The sequence below is a fragment of the Myiozetetes cayanensis genome, unplaced genomic scaffold (genome assembly GCF_022539395.1).
Source record: "Myiozetetes cayanensis isolate MyiCay16 unplaced genomic scaffold, myiCay2020 scf2-11, whole genome shotgun sequence".
In the NCBI taxonomy this organism is placed as follows: Eukaryota; Metazoa; Chordata; class Aves; order Passeriformes; family Tyrannidae; genus Myiozetetes; species Myiozetetes cayanensis.
This window is the reverse complement of record NW_026087411.1, coordinates 84,796,673-84,813,449: the sequence shown is the minus strand read 5'-3', so window position 1 is coordinate 84,813,449 and position 16,777 is coordinate 84,796,673. Positions and strand designations below refer to the sequence as shown.

At 40.3% G+C, this 16,777-nt stretch overlaps 1 protein-coding gene across 1 annotated transcript in view; it reads left to right on the top strand.

The window, feature by feature from the left end:
- Positions 1–290: 290 nt before the first annotated feature.
- Positions 291–16,777, top strand: part of KCNQ5 (potassium voltage-gated channel subfamily Q member 5) — a 279,875-nt gene continuing 263,388 nt past the window's right edge. The window contains exon 1 of the mRNA XM_050316089.1: positions 291–657. Coding sequence (XP_050172046.1) covers positions 302–657 — 356 coding nt within the window. The 5' untranslated portion in view covers positions 291–301. The remainder of the gene's footprint in view (positions 658–16,777) is intronic.

The following is a 16,777-nucleotide window of genomic DNA, read 5'->3' as shown; positions in this document are numbered from 1 at the left end:
GGCCGCGGAACCACGCCGGGCGGCGCTGCGGGGGCCGGCGGCGGGGCGCCGCCGCCCGGGAGGAGAGCGCGCCCGGGGGGGCGCCCGCTCCCTCGTCGGGGCCCCCGCGAAGCTGCCGCAGGCCGGCCCGCCGCGCCGGGCGCCCAAAGTGGCCCGCGCCCCCGCGCCCCGCGGGCGCCGCCCGGAGACCCTCGGCCCCCGCTGCCTCTTGCGGGCTGCCGCCGCAGGGTGCTTGGCCGCCGCCGCCCGCGCCCTGCTCCGCCGCTGCCCCGGCGCCCGCCCCGGCGCCCGGGGTGATGCTATGCCCCGCAACCACGGCGGCGGGGAGGAGGGCGGCTCCGCGGGGCTCTGGGTGAAGAGCGGCGCGGCGGCGGGTATGAAGGATGTGGAGTCGGGCCGGGGCAGGGCTCTGACGAGCTCGGCGGCCCGCGGTGACGGCCTGCTGCTCCTGGGCACCGGCGGCACGGCCGCCCCCGCCGGGCTGCGGGAGGGCCGCCGCGGGAAGCACGGCGCCCGCATGAGCCTGCTGGGGAAGCCGCTGTCGTACAGCAGCGGGCCAAGCTGCCGCAGGAACGCCAAGTACCGCCGGCTGCAGAACTACCTGTACAACGTGCTGGAACGGCCCCGCGGATGGGCCTTCGTCTATCACGCCTTCGTGTGAGTACCAATACGCTTTCTTCTCCTCCCCTCCCGTCCCGTCCCGTCCCGTCCCGTCCCGACCCTTTCCGTCGGTCCCCCGGGCCGGCGCCCGCACCTGCCCCGAGCAGAGCCGCGCCGCACCGAGAGACGCGCACCTCCCCTCCTGTCCCTCCGCTCCCCGGGCATCACTGAGCGCCTGTCCACGGGGAGGACAAGTCCCCCGCGAGTCGTGCCGAAAGTGACCGGGAGGCGTCAACGGAGGCTGGGCAGCCGCTGCCACCTGCGGCGCGGCCCTCCGCGGGCGGCGGGAAAATCCGCGTAGCCCTAGGTGGGAGGTCATGGGGGGCTCGGTTCAGCCGGCAGAGAGAGCCGGAGGGGAGCACGGCGGGGAGCGCATGTTCCCTGGTCTCCCGGGCGCTCGAGGCCGTCGGCTTGTGCGAGGGGGCTGCGCGGCGCTCCCGCTGATGCCGCACGCCGGCCTCGAGATTAGTCGGGGCGAGGGGTGCCAGCAGCTGCCGGGGTCCTTCCCGCGACGGCGGGGCCCAGTGGGTACGCCGGCGGTACCCGCGGCGTGCGTCCTGCCTCACGGACACCGAGTGCTGCGCGGTTTGAAAAGTTACCGCCGCGGAGCCGCACAGCTCTGTTCTGCCTCCAACGTGTTTTCCGGGAGCGCCTCGCAGGGAGTGGGGGTGACGGCGCCTTCCCACGTGTGTACCCGCCGCGGGTGTGAGGCGCAGCGGGGATGCTGCGCCCCAGGTGTACCCACCTGCCGCTGGCAGCACCGGGGGCCACCCGGGGCAGCGCACAGCGAGCCTCCCCCCTGTGCCTGCCACTGCTGAGCTTTTGGTTTTAGCAAGTAGCGGCTCCTGTCGCCCTCAGTCTGAAAGAGCCCGTGATGGAAATGCATGTTCCGTCGCATCGCTCAGTGGAGAGCGGTACTGTCACCGCGGTGGGAAACTTGGGCTGCTTTAACTTCAAGCTTGCCTGTGAGAGCTGTGCGGGGGGACCTGTGGCTGTCACTGCTTGCAGTATCTCTAGGGTCGGCCGTGTTCCTCAGTTCATTAGCAATCCCCTATTTTTATGGGTTTTGACAACATTCGGGGAAAAGGCCCGACTTAAAATCTTTTTGGATGGCTGAGCAAAATGTGCAATAGTCTGGCAAGTAGTCATGGCAGTGGATCATACTGCTAGGTGAAAACGTTGCGATCAACTATAGAGGAAGGAAATTAGGCATTGCTGTGTTGGGAATATAATACAAAGTATTGTTCTGTCTGACTATGGAAAATATATTGTAAATGAATCAGAAGATTTAATTGATATGCTGTAGTTTACTGTATTTGTTCCATGATAGTCGCAGAAATCAAGATAGTGGTTGCAGCAGTTTTACTAAAAAAGCAACTGTTCCCTTAAAAGCTCTTTGATAGCATTAAGAGTGCTCCCCTCCCATCGGCAGGGGAACTCCCAAATCCTACTATAATACAAGTTTTTATAAGTGAAAAAATATTTTGCCAAAACCATGGCAATCTGATTAATAAAATACTTTGTGGATAGACTTATTTAGTAGATCACAATTATGATAGATAACAAGCAGTAGAAATATAGTTAATGTTATATATTATTCAGTAAAAGAATTTTTGTCCACTTAGAGGATCTGCCCATTCTCTTTGTTTTACACTGAAAATCAACTCTTACATCCTAAACTTTCTTCTTGAAGGGTGTTTATTTGCTACCTTTTGCTGTCTGGGTTCTTACAGGTTGACTACATAGATGTAAATTAATGTTGTGAGAAACACCAAAATATGTACTAGGAATCATCTCACTGCAGTGCCTGAAGTTGCCATACAAAATCTGTAAATTGTAGTTTTGGACCTTTCACTTTGAGACCATGATGAAAATCTTTAAAACTAGAAAAGTTCGAGTTGGAAATACTGTTTGCAAGTTTAAACCTTAAAAAAAAAAAAAAAAAGAAAAAAAAAAGGTAGTAAATTTCCCAACACAGTGGAGTCATGACACAGCAGCACTGTAAACAAGGAAGATTGCCAGTTGCGTTTAGATAATTGCCTGCATAGAAAGCATGCCAGTTTTAATTTTTAATTGCAAATTGCAATTTTGGCAGCTGTAAATGCCAACATTACATCTTTTATCTGAGCAGAACTACGTGAAAGAGCCTAAAACATTACTATAATATAAAGGCACCTAGTAATAGTATTACCTTTAAGGATCTGTCACTGTTACATTGTTTAAGGTGCGTTTGAAGCTCCATTGCATTTCAGTTTGACAACCATCTTTCTTGTCTGTCTATAAATTACTTTAACATATTTATATAATTCTGATTTAATCACAGTCACATAGATAGTATTTTTGGCGTTTCAGGCTTCTTTTTTTTTTTTTAGCCACCTGATGAAATACAATTATATCTTGGAAAGCAGGCTTTCTTACAGAATTAAAAACCCAAACAAAACAAAATAACCACATCTTTTTGAAAAAAAAAGGTCTTGAGGCAAGTAGCTTACAGTTGCAAAGACATTACTAAGTACGTGAGATATCTGCTCCTACCACTGCTAAGCTATTCTTGCCTGCAGTGGAGCCTGTTATAACTCTGTACTATTTCTGTTTCAGGAATGGGCTATCTGGGGTGAGACCTTTTGAGCAGATCATTGGTCTCCTGAAACCTCACTCCGATTTGCAGGTTGAAGTAATGGAAGGGTGGCTACAGAGTTGCAGCTTGAAGTCTTTGATCTAGAAGTTTATTTAGGTTTGCATGTTTGTTTTTTAAATAAGAAGTAGGGACTTGACATTAGTTACAAATAGAAACCATTCCTGCAGTGATATTGTCATTTATCATTTCCATAGGGAAAACCACTTCGGAGCTGAGTTTGCTCTTCTTTTTCTTTTTGCCCTTTCAACTAAGAGAAAAATAGGCCAACCATCTAAGGAATGAGTGTTGTGACCTACATTCAGAAGTCAATTGGTTGGTTTATTTGTAAATACAGACTTGCCAAGTGCTAGAAAAGACAGCTCTTCCGCAAACTTCTGTTACTGGAGGAAAGATTTACTCTTAAGCAAAGGCCTTTAACTTCAGTAAAGTTGTATTGGGGAGCAGAAACATAAATTACATGTTTCTTGACTCCTTTTTGTGCCCCTCAGTAGCTCTTTACATGGAAGCCCCATTAAAATGATATATCTTTCCTGAAATTTTTTGAACATCTGCTTTTCAGACACCATAGTTTCTTGTTCTTCATCATTCAGGAGCACCAAAATATGAACACTTATAAAATCAGAAAAGAACATTCTACAATTTGTGTGTAATGGGTCAGTAACTTAAACTCTTGCTAGTAAAATATTTACGCCACACCACATCACCTACACATGGAGCATTTGCGTATTTAACACGTGTGCCTATGTTAATATGCTGAAATAATGTAACTTTTCAAAAGCATTGTCTTGGGATGTCAGAAGATTTCTTTCTGTTACTGCTGTTGCAGTTCATTTAGATTATTTTGGGTTGTTTGGTGTGATAAAAATGTGTAGCTATTGCGGTAGAATGATGAAAGGGGAATTCCAGATTGGTTGCAAATTTAACTCTGGGTTTCATCTTCAGCTGTCATACGGATTTTGTATTATTTTTGTTCTTAATTGACATTCTGAAAATGAGATGGCATGAGATGTTCAGCAAAAAAAAAAAAAATACTGCTCTTTGATATTGTTTATACTGGTAGATATAATTAGTTGTGTAAGTTTCCTAATTTAACATGTTGGATTTATTTCAGGAATAATAAAGTTTCTGTTTCTTACTGACTTCTTTGTAATATATTCCATGCAGAAGTTTTTAACATTTTTGTGGGAATGTCCTTGTCTTTACAAAGCCAACACCTTTTGCTCTGGAAGTTTCTAAATCCCAAATCAGTCCCAAATCAATCCCAAATCACAGACCAGGATGCGTGCACAAAGGCAGTAGGACTTTGCATGACCTGTATTGATAGTTTTTCACAGGCACCCACTGTTGGCTGCTGCTGAAGATAAGATACAGTTATAAATTAATTGTAAGAGCCTGTGTGATGTTCTTCTTGTCTTTTCCGTTGTCAATGGAAAAAGACCGAAAAATTATTTCTGGAAAAAACTCTAATGATACCATCAAAGATTTAACTAGCTATTTTAGCTTTCCAGATCTTCCAGAAAGGACATAGGTTACTAGTGATAGGATGGCTATTGAACAGCGGGTCTTTGCAAGTGAGCTAACAACAGTGCATCATACTGTGCCCGTTGTATAATTATGAAGGTTCCACATTCTGATTAGAAAACCAAAAATGTGCAACAGCCTAAGTGCTTGCTTTTTCTCATACTACTGAAAGTAGGAGAAATTATTTTATCTATTCTTTTATCCATCTTAAGGCTTTTAATGAACTAGTTCCGGGTGCTCTGTTGGTAGCTTTTATGGCTTTTATCTTTTCAGTCACCATTTCAGAGTCAAGGGTCGATATTTTTAGGATAATAATATTTTTCTATATGCTTTTAAAAACAAATAGCAACATGATATTTACAAATAATAGGGTTGACAACATAAATGTGTGGTAAATCAAATATTATTAGGTACTAAGAAAGTAAAAATTTAAAATTCTTTAACTGTGGCACCTAAACTTTAGTAGGCATTTTCTTTCAGGGACAGTGAATGATGGTGGCTATTTAGATGCACTTCAGTATAAATCTGCAGCAATCTGCCTGACTTGAAGTAGTTTTTGATTCTATATATGTGCGTATTTCTCACCTACACATTGTTTTGAAGGAACCTTAGGAAGTTTACCCAGTCCAACTGGAAGGACACACTCTTCCCAGTCTTGTCAGATGGGCTTTGTCTAGATAGGTCTTATGCTTTACTGGATGCAGGTCCCACCACCTTGCTGGGTAACAACACTGCTGTAGACCCTGCTGGTCCACAACACCTACCTGTTGAAAAAAGAGGGGGTTTTGCATGGGGAGGGAAGAATGGAAGAGCCATCCTGAACCTCCCAAGTGGCAGTTCTATGTCATTGTCCCTTTACGTGTCTTCTGTCACCAATGAGATTCTGGCTTTAGCGCTGTGATTTCCTTTCAGGTAGCTGTAGGCTGCTACCAGGTCACCTGTTAGATTACCCTATTGCCAGACCAGACATGCTCAGTTCCATCATCTGCTCCGTGTAAGACAAAAGCTCAAGGCTCCTGAGTATCTTCATTACTCTCTAGCATCTCGTCCATCTTCTGTGCATCCCTGCTCAGCTGGGAGCGTTCACAATCAGATGCCATAGTGTGAAGCTGTGCTGAGTAGGCGAGATAACTTTCCTCAGCCTGCCAGCCCCACTCTGCTAATGTAGTTGTGTGTTGCTTGCCTTATTTCTAATGAGGGCATGCTGTTGGATCGTACTTAATCTGTTGTATCCACAGAAATGCCAAGGCCCTTTTTACTGGGACTGCTGCCCAAACAATGGGTTCCCAGCCTGTGTGGATGAACAGGATTAATCTGCACCAGGTGTAGATCTCTGCTTTTCTGTGAGTTGGACTTCACAGGTGTTTAAGTTCACATCCAGTGTTTTCTTGTGCCATCTCAGTCACTATGTACTGATCAGAGTAGTGGAGATGTAACAATCTTTAAACCCACTTGCACTTGCTTTGTGATTGGCAGAGAAGGTTAAATGCTCAGCTACGCTTCATTCTTCCTCTTTGCTAGTGTTGTTCATGGACATCAGTTCTCTCCTGGAACCCTGTCATGGGTGATAAATAACATCCAGCTTCTCTTTTTCACTTGGTTGTTTTTTTGTTGTTGTTGTTTTGGGGGGGTTTTATTGTTTGTTTGTTTTGAGAGCTATTGTCCACCTCAGGATTTTCAGTAGCTAAGTATTAGGAATATTTATGCTTACCATAGTAAAATACTGTTTCACATTTTAATTTTTGAGGCTTGGTTTTCTAAATGTTCTCATTTGTACTGGCCTTACTTTCTGACTCCAGGGGAAGCAACTAATTTGCCATAAAAATCAAAACTGATCCACAGCCTTCTACAAAGAAGACTACAAAAGGCTTTCTTTGATAAAGAGTCACCAAGACCTGGACTGGGGAAAGTTCATGTGTATGGACTTTCTTCAATTTGTCGAAGGGTTATTTCTCAGATGGGATTAGGAATTGTGTTTTGGAAGTTAAGGTAGTATCTTAGGTTAGTTGTTTGTGTTTCAAATAAACGTACAACCTTTGCGAGCAGGATCTTCTCCATCTTAAAGCAAGAAGGAAGTTAAGAAGTTTCTTTATAATCATCTTTTTGCAGTAATTCTTTCCCCTCATGCAAAACCCATGCAATTAGCATTGTATTCACGGATGAGACTCCTATCTTAGATCTATTTTTCTTGGTGTGCCAGTCTTCAGTGTGACATTTCTTGTCTTCCTTATTGAGTGTCTTGTACGATGTGAGGACTCTCGGGGAACTTTCTGTGGTCTGAAATGATGAAAGAACTTGCCCCAAAGTACAGATTTTGTCCTGGGGTTGGATGATACATGAATTTCTAATATGGCATTAAATATGTGTTCATTAAATATAGGTGCAATAAAGAATTATAAAGATTTTAACTGCCTGTGAGACAGTATTTGTGTGCCAGATTTTCAAAGGGAGCTCTAGACAATATCTTAATGATCTAGACACCTTCCCCCCCAATACTTTTTTAAGTTTCTGCATTGTTCACCTTGTTATATCAAAAATAAGTTGTGATATCTATTCAGACTTGATGTTCTTTCCATGCTCCAAGTCTGACTATATTTTAAATAGCTATTCACCCTGTTTTATTGTTGCTTGTAGCTTAATTAAGTTTCCTGAATTGGATTAAAGTACAATTGAAGTTATATTTTTGCAATAATTTCAGATAATTTCTAGCATCAGCGAAATGGAATACCAATGATTATTCAGTCATTAATAGTGTCATGAAAGTAAACATCAGTAATACACTTACCAATACTCATAATCCTCAGTGACATTTTTCGTAATTGTTTCAGTGGAAAGGAAAAGCACATGGTTTATTACTTTATTAATTTTTTTAATGGAGAAAATATATAGAAGGAAAAACTTTTATTCCCAGACGATGTAAACTCATGACTTTGCAAATAAATCTCATTGTGGTAAGGTAGATGTTTTTTAATAATTTGAAGGAAAACTTATTTGACAGGTGTTTAACATTCTTATATCATACTATTTTCATTAACATAATTGTTGGATGAAAATTAGTGAAATTTGTAACTGATTTTAATTGAAACAAAAGTGAGTCTCTTCTGCTCACAGGTAGAAAAGATGGAGTCGAAAGTATAAATAATACTGTCTAATAAAAAAATCTTCAACATGTATACAAAGTAGACTTAATTTGCTACATTATTCTTAATTAGGCAGATGTTTGTTTCACAATGTAGCTTTTTTCCCATTACAAACCACTAATACAACAAAACATGCATTCTTGGCTCTTTTATTTAATGATGGTGTATCGAGAGTCACTTTTAAATGTTATATAAACTATATTGAGTTTGAGGAAACTCATAATTTTTTTTCTCCTTTCTTGTTTTCTCTTAGAGGTGTTTTGTTTTTGTTTTTGTTTTGGTTTTTTTGAGTTTTGTTTACAGGTTTCCTGTAAGAGAGCAGATGTAGATTACCCAGGGGATTGCCACTGCAGGTGAGTTAAGGTAGAAAATTCATCAGTTGCAGTTTAGCAATTGCAAAGTAATTTTAAGGAGTTGTGTGCCTATGTGCAAAGAAAGTTTCCTTTAAATATATTAATTAAAAGTTCAAAGTCTATCTTATAGGTCAGCTGCACCTAACCAAGCAATATTTTCAATTTTCTGTTGAGCATTAGATTTATCTTGTGATAGCCATCTGAGTTGCAGTGTAATTGCGTTACAGGAAGCTCAGCAAAACGTTCATCATTTTGGGCACTGAAGTGTAGTCTCAGACACTGTCTTCTGCTTGAAAGACTATGTGATTACTTCTTAATATATATGGTATGGTCCAGTGATTCAGAGGTGGTCACAGTCCTCCAACCAGACATATCTGAAATTTTCTGTTTGGCCTTCATCCAAGAAAATCTTCAAACATAAATGTGTGTATTTTCCTTAACAGAGATGGACATAAATACATCTCTGAGCATTTTCTTGAAGAGTGAATAATTTTCAAAGGCATGGAGTACCTGCAGCTTTCTTTCATTATTTTGTTGTGTATTGAATGGGTAATTCACTTTTTTCTCCACACTTGTATAGAATGAAGTTTAACAAATGAATCATGCTCTTAAACTGATTAGAAATAATGAAGAAAGGAAGTTCTGTACCTGCCCACATCTTGATTTAAGCAATATATTCTTGTTTGTCTTGGCTTCCTTCTGGCTTTGAGACTCTGTAGTTCAACAAAGCAAACATATTATGCCTTTTGAGATTTCTGTGGAGTTTTAATTCTTTTATTGTAGTCATACCTGATATCATATGGAAGCAGCAGACTGGTTCCAGGATTCAAATATGACCAAACCAAGAGAACAGAAACTTTCTGCTTTGAGAATAAAAAAATGTTACTGAATGCATTAAGATGCTTCCCTAATTCATGAATGTCATAGATTAGAGCATCTGCACACACTCTTTTGAGGTCATTCAGACAGAAATAGCATCTAACTTCTCCTAGGGCATTACATTTAATTGCTTTATGTGGCCTAAGCTCATCCATAACTGTGGTATCTGAGAATTACCCATTAGAAACAAATGCACAAATCTTTCCCTTCCAAGCTCTCGTGACAGGAGTGCACTTAAAAGTTACTGCTGGGGCCTTTCTGAATATGCGTAAGAGTCCTGACATACTTGAAAGGGCCTTTTGTGGGAAAATTAAGATGAAATATTTTTTGGATGCATTTCTGTAAGTAGTGGGGGTAGAGGGGCACTGATCCTTGGTAGTGAGTTTGAGAATGTAGGCCAATCTCCCTGGGAGACAAGTCTGTATCAGTAATTGCATTTTTTCAATGGTAATACTGCCACATCATAGGAGAAATGACAGCTGATGGCTCAGTCAAAGCTGGAGTGATGAAGTTGGAGTGATATCCACACTACAGCTGGGGCTGATAAGCAGGTGATGTCCTTTTCCCTTCAGGTGGACTGTCACCAGAGGAGAGGAATTGCCATGTGTCTAGAAAATCACACATTAAACATATCAGTTTCAAACACTCTTTTGCATCCAACAACATTATACTGACTGAGGTTAGGAGTTGTCTCTAAATTCATCAGGAGGAAAGAAATCTCTTTTTCTGTTTTCATCTCTGTGCAGTTAATACTTATCTGTAGAGTCAGAGGAACCGTTGCCACAGGAAGGAGCACAGTTGTGGTCTTTGCAGCTCCATGCAAAAAGATGTAGCAGGAAATGTAAAGTCATGTGTGAATGAGCTGCTTGCAGGAATCTGTGCAATGAGCATGGAGGAAGGAAGAGCCTGTGCTGGCAGTTGGAGGGTTTTTCTTAGACCTGTCTCTCAGACTCTTCTGAAGTGTAGTTGTGAGGCAGAATCATTTAGGTTGGAAATGGCCTTTTGATCATGGAGTCCAACTTCAAATCTAACATTGCCAAGTCCACCCCAAACCATACCCCTAAGTGCCATATCTACTACAAGTCTTTTAAATACGTCTAGGAATGGGGACTCAAACACTTCCCTGGGCAGCCTGGTCCAATGCTTGACAACCCTTTCTGTGAAGAAAATTTTCCTAATATCCAATCTAAACCTCCCCAACTTGAGGACGTTTCCTCTTGTCCTATTGCTTGTTACCTGCAAGAAGTGAGACCCCACCTCACTTCAATCTTCTTTCAACATCATTCTCTTATGCCTTTGGCCACACCTACTTGTTTTCACTAGAAATGTTATTTAAATGTTGCTTTTTCAAGGAAGTTCCATTACACTTCCGGTGCAAGTATGGTTAGTTGCAGTAAGTATGCATGTTCTCAAGGGATTAGTTGAGCTTCTAGTTATACTTAATCTGTGGACTTTTCTCTGATAATGTCCCAGCTGTATCTGTAGACTGAAGATGAAGCAAAATTTAGAATAAAAGAGGAACAACTTTGCTAATATCTGTGGCTGTTGTAAATTTTTATATAATACAATAGTTTGCTTAAGCAGACATATTTCTTTCCCCTTAAGCTTAGAAACAGTAGATTTAATTTGGTGGTTGAAGATACTGTCTGGAAGGAAATTAGCCATCCTCAAAGGTCACACTGACTGCTGACTAAACTCATGATTTGTCTTCTGCAAATAGTCTGTTTGCTGGGTGGGGTACTGGAATTGAGAGGTTATTGTAGGCTGTGATGAGGTAGGTGATGGTCCTGAATTATAAATAGTCTTTGGGAAGAATTTTGATTTTCCTCCTGAAAATGCTTGTAGGTATAGCTTTTAGTGATGTTATTAATAGTTTTAGGCACTTACATAGTAATTACTAGAAATCATCAAACTGAGCATTGAGAAAAGCTCTATCTTTCATTCAGAGATGATGGCAAAAATCCGTCTGAATTGGAGACATTTTATTAAAGCTTCTGAAGTTATTCTTGAGAAATTCTTCTACAGAGAGGGGAAAGCCTAATCTGAAATCTTCAATGCTACTACATACATATGTCTAGGCACTCTGCATGAGATTCTGCTGTTTGGAGATATTATATAGGGAGAGTTATGGTGAGAGTATGGAGGTGAAGGAGAATTTATGAATGTCTACTTTACTGTAACAGTATTTGACTGATACTTTATATTACTTTCTGGTTAGAAATGTATTTATTTACTATTAAAACTATGTTTTTATTATTTCTTCCTTTTTATTTTCTGCTTTCGGGAGAGAGAAAGCTGAAGTAACAATGTGAGTCAATGTATTGGATTTATATATAAATAAAACATGATGTTGATCGATACATTTTTCTTCCACTGGTGTCTCAACCCTGTATGCAGACCTGAGGAAATAATCAGTAATATCACAACATGAAAATTTTATTCACTACCTGATTGTGTTTCTGATTGCTTTTCCTTTGGTAAATATTCATGTAAGTTTTCTTGCTGAAGCTGGGCCTCAGCTAGTTTATTCCCATGTGCCTCCACTCTTTGCTGAAGCTTAGGTCACTTTTTAGCTTCTCTTGCAGGTCATTTAATGGGAAGGGATGCAGCTGGACAGCAAGATGCAGTCCAACCTCTGACCTCCAGCATGGCTACATCTACATCTGGAGGAAAATCTGGGGAGATATATCTGAAATACCCCTCGGTATTCAGAAGCTTGGTGATTAATACAGTCCTCAGGGACTTTTTCTGCAGAAAGGAATTCAGTCAGTTTTATTCCTGTCCAGGGAATTTCTCCTTGAAACCATAGCTGAGTTAATGATACCCATAAAATATAAAAGACATCTAAAAGTATGATAATATTAAATTAAATGTTGTTATTGCTGCTGTTCATTGATAGGAAAGCTGAAGCTGAAGTAGTTGTACCAAACTGAAGCATGATACCACACCAGTAAGTGCCAGAAGAGAAGTATTTACTTGGAAAAATCCTTTGTATGATTTTGCTCTCCAGGATTTTTCATCTGCCCATATCTGTAAATTACCTCACCACAATGAAAGGTCATGGCATTTTTTGGCTTGCCTTTATCTCCAGCGTTAGGAGTTAATCATAAATAACATAATAGATAGTACCTGAAAACTCTGATATGTTAAGACAATACAGTGACATTTCAGATACAATCTGTATCTGGAAGATTAAATTAACTATCAGAGTGCTCATTATTTAAGAAATATGAGTTTATAAATTTTTGATTGTGTTTTTCAGGTTTATTAATCCATGGCAAAATTGTATTCTTCTCTGTCTTGAGTGTAAAAAAGCCAAATCTCCGTGAAATAAGACTTAAATGAAAGTGATCCTGGATGAAAATGTGAACAGTTATAAAGATTTTGAAGTCATTTACAGAAGAGTGAGTCAAGAGATCTGAAGTGTATTTTGGTGTCGGAAATGGGATAAGTATATTAGGGAGGCCCATTCATCTCACAATACCTATATTTAGCATCCTGCAGTGAACCAGTGACTGCTTTCATCACAGTCCAGTGTGTATCACAGAGTCATGTCTTATGAACCCACAGGGGTGTCTGCAGTAGTCGGTATTTAGAGATGGCTCAGTAATAAAGCTCTGGCTTTTGGCCTTGTCTTTAAACGTGAGGCATACTGTAATGGATATGTGATGTTGGCAGGTTCTGCTGTTCCAAGTATGGATCTGTGGATTAATTTCAAACTGAGGGCTGCCTTGCCTACCTCTAGAGGGTGTGCAGGTGGCAGCAACAAATCACTGCACATACAGTTCATACTGTTTTCTGGCAGGATAGAACTGGTATCTTGCAGTCTAGCCCTGAGAATTTCTGGTTATGTGTTCTAAAAAATCTTTAGCATTTTAATTTGATTAAAAACATTAATTAATGAAGAACACAAGAAAATTGTTAGAATACCTTGTGAAGATGATGGCATATAGAGTTACAGTTCTGGAGGATGTAGTTTACTAATCCACAAACTTCTTTCATGTAACAAATGCAGAACATACAAGTTCATTATTAAACAATCCATGTGTTTGTATTAGTTATGTTCTTGGGTATTCTACTTAACTATCTAGCTATCTGTCAGTGTCTTAGATGCTATGCAAACAGTGAAAAATCTTTGCAAAATAAATCTGTCTTTTCTCTTGGAATCACATGGAAAGGCAACCCAATGGCACAATGCAACCTCCTTGTCTCTGGGCTCAGCAGTATGTTCTGAGTGCTCATCCCCATGGCTGTATAAACCCTGCCCCTCAGCAGCTTCTCAGCCTGGGGAGAAAGTTATTTCTCTTAACTTTCAATAGCTGTAAAAAGAATCCATGTAGGTAATTTTTAAAATTACATTTAGAAGTGAATTACAAAACCAGAAAGCTTTGCATTATTCAATAAGTGGGGGGCAAGGGTGAACAAAACCAAAAAAAATCCCAACCAAAACCAACCAACCAACCAAAAAAACCCCAAAAGCTCAAAACCGAATGAAACTGTTCCTTTTTGCTGGATCTGACAGCCTCAGCAACATGTGATAGAAATGCTGTTCTTTCACTGATAAACTGCTGTCAGCAGTAGGTTACCATGGGTGCATTTCTAATTTGCTGCAACTAAACCTGTAACTAAAACTATGATGTATTTTTTCCAGTCAATTTTGAAAGTGACATGTATTTTGGCAGGTGTTGAGCTGTTACATTAACTGGAAGTTTCACTGAAAAAAAAGTGTTATGAATATTGAATATCACGTGGTTAATGAGAGTCTTTTTCCTGCATTATTTGTCTTTGACTGAAGGTACTGAGTTAGAGAAGTGGATGACTGGTGGAAGAATAAGCAGAATGGCAATACAGCTTCTCAGGATGTAGCAGGGAAACCAGGATGCAGACGAGTTAGTGGTGGTAAAGATATACCTAGTTTTACAACTTTCTCTGAGATTGGGTGTTAAAAAACCTGCCAGATTAAGTGGCTGATAGAGACTGGTAAGAACATGGGGAAAACTCAATGGGATACCACACAAGAACATCCTGAAGTCAGTCTCATGGGTTCTTTGAAACAGGTGGCTGTCAAAATCCTAAGGCTTGACAATCTTTTAGAAAGGCACACATGAATGAGAGTAGTTTGTTCGTTTCAAGGTATGTTTTTATGAAGCTTCTTCTCCCAAGACTAATGATTTAAATCTAGTTTAATTAATTTCAACTGATCACATTGCTGGGATATCATCACTGTGTCTTTTGGGATATTCTACCAAACCTCTAAAACTGCTTCAAAAACAGAAGTGAAAAATAGTATTTTTGCTTGTGAACTAGGATGGAACAGCAATTCAGATCTCTGCAACTAAGTGTCTTAAGTAGTTTTTCTATTTTACCAACTAATCTCTGGATGAAAGGTGTTTAAATTGATATATTTCATGGTAGGTAGGTGTATAGGTAGTCTGAGTCCACTGGATCTCTTTGTCTTCCCCAAAGGCAAAGCAAATAAGACTGTCAGCTCATGTATTTTGAGGGCAAAAAGAAAATCAAAACCACAAAGAAAACCCCAGAAAAACCCACTAGAATTTTTTTTTTCCGTATGGAGAGTCATGACAAGGTGTGAGTCCAAAGTGTTTCTAGATTCTTTTTCCAATGGAAAGGTGAAAAAAAGCTAATTTTTCTTCTTCACAAATTTCAGATGTCTTCTAAAATACCACCCAAAATGAAGATACTAGACTTCTATTTGAATTGCTTTTTAGCTACTCTGCTATTCAATTTTTTGTTCTTTTACTTGTGCTCAGATGGTTTCCTAACGGACTAATGATCTTTTTGCTATTTTTGTACTCTCTTGATTAACTCAAGTTGTCCCTCAAAGGACCAAGGAAGTGGAACCTCAAGGCTTACTAATGGTCACCCTTGTTAGAAGAGTCAGTGGACATTGCTAAGGGTAAAAAGAACACAGCTTTTACCACTGCAGTTTATTTCCTTTGAAATTTCAGCACTATCCTGGCATTCACCTCACACTGTTTTGGGTTTTGGAAAACTCTCTGATGCATTCAACCATGCAAGTGTGTATATGTATATATATATATATATAAATATATAATGGGGACAGCAATGTATGTCAGCAGTTTCATATATATATATGAATATATATATATATATGAAACTGCTGACATACATTGCTGTCCCCATTAATAAAAGTAGAGAACATGATTTATACTTTGTTGAGTCAAACACTAGTACTTTTGGATAGAGAAGTCTTTAGCAGGTACAAATGGCAGGCCAAATCCTAAAGCTTTTAATTCCAGGCTTAATCGAGAAGCTCTTACTCAAGCAAAATGCCAGTAAAGTAATAGAGTGCTTTATCTTCTTATTTTTGAACTTTGTAAGAGTGCAGTGTAATTTTTAAAAAAATTATCCAGGTTTCTATCAGCCGTGTCTTCTCTTTCCTGTGCAACCTCATGAGTGACCGCTTTTGTGGCATGAACTGTGGTATATTATATGGCAAATCACCTGCAGCTGCAATGTATCACAGTCTGCTGTAAACAATGTTTTAGATATTTGTTTTAATCATTTGCAACAAGTAACAGAGACTGTAATTGGCAAAATACTTTGTCTTGAAAAGTGGCTGGGAGCCAAGTCTAACCTGGGACACCATTAAAATACTGTTGCAAAAGTAACCATGGAGTTTGGAAACTTATATGGTACAAAATAACTTATTGTTACATACAGTTTTATTCGTTTCTGAAAATGATTGTTCTCTTGCAGGCATGGAGATCTGGATATGTTTCTAATGTAAAATGAATAGGAAATGTTTCAATTTTTCAAGTAGCTCTTAAGCACATTTTAGTTTGAGAGCTGATTTTATATTATATTATTTGTATTATGTTTGCAGCCTTTGTGCAAAGCAGGTTTTAATAACAGAGTTTGCAACCGGACTTGTCTATCTCGCATTGGCCTTTTTAGCCATCAGCGCACTTGTAGCAAGTGTGGGTAGAACCCCTCTCAAATCTTCGTTCACGAAGCCTAGCCATGATTGCTCCATAAGGAGCATGGATTAGGACTGTTCTTTATATTATCAATGTAAAAATCCGTCTGTATTCATATAATGCTGTTCATGTTAAGTTGTCACATTCCTTGGAATTTCTTGCCACATTACTTGACACATAGCTCTCAACTAAAAGAATTTCTTGCAACTAAAACTTAACACTTATCACTTCCCATTTAGAAAATGACCTTACACTGGATTAGCAAGGTTATAATGGTGCTATGGAACAGCAGCTGTTCATGGAAAGTTCTCAGTATTGGCGTGGTCTCTCCTTTAATTGCTGTCATTGAAGCCTATGTATGCAGTGGCTATCAATGACTGTAATTGCTTTTTAGTTCTCAAGCCATTCTGTAATGATTATGATTAATTTTTAGCTTTTAAGCAGAAAACATCTGAGGATTAATCTACTGTTTTGCACAAAGTCTAGCAACTTTGTGTAAATTGCTAATTAGTAATGTAACTCTTGAGGCATGAAAACAAATACCCTATCATTCTCATGATGAAATACATTTTCTTTTGAAATCTCTGGGACCATATTTGGCCCAGTTTGGCCCACATAGTACTG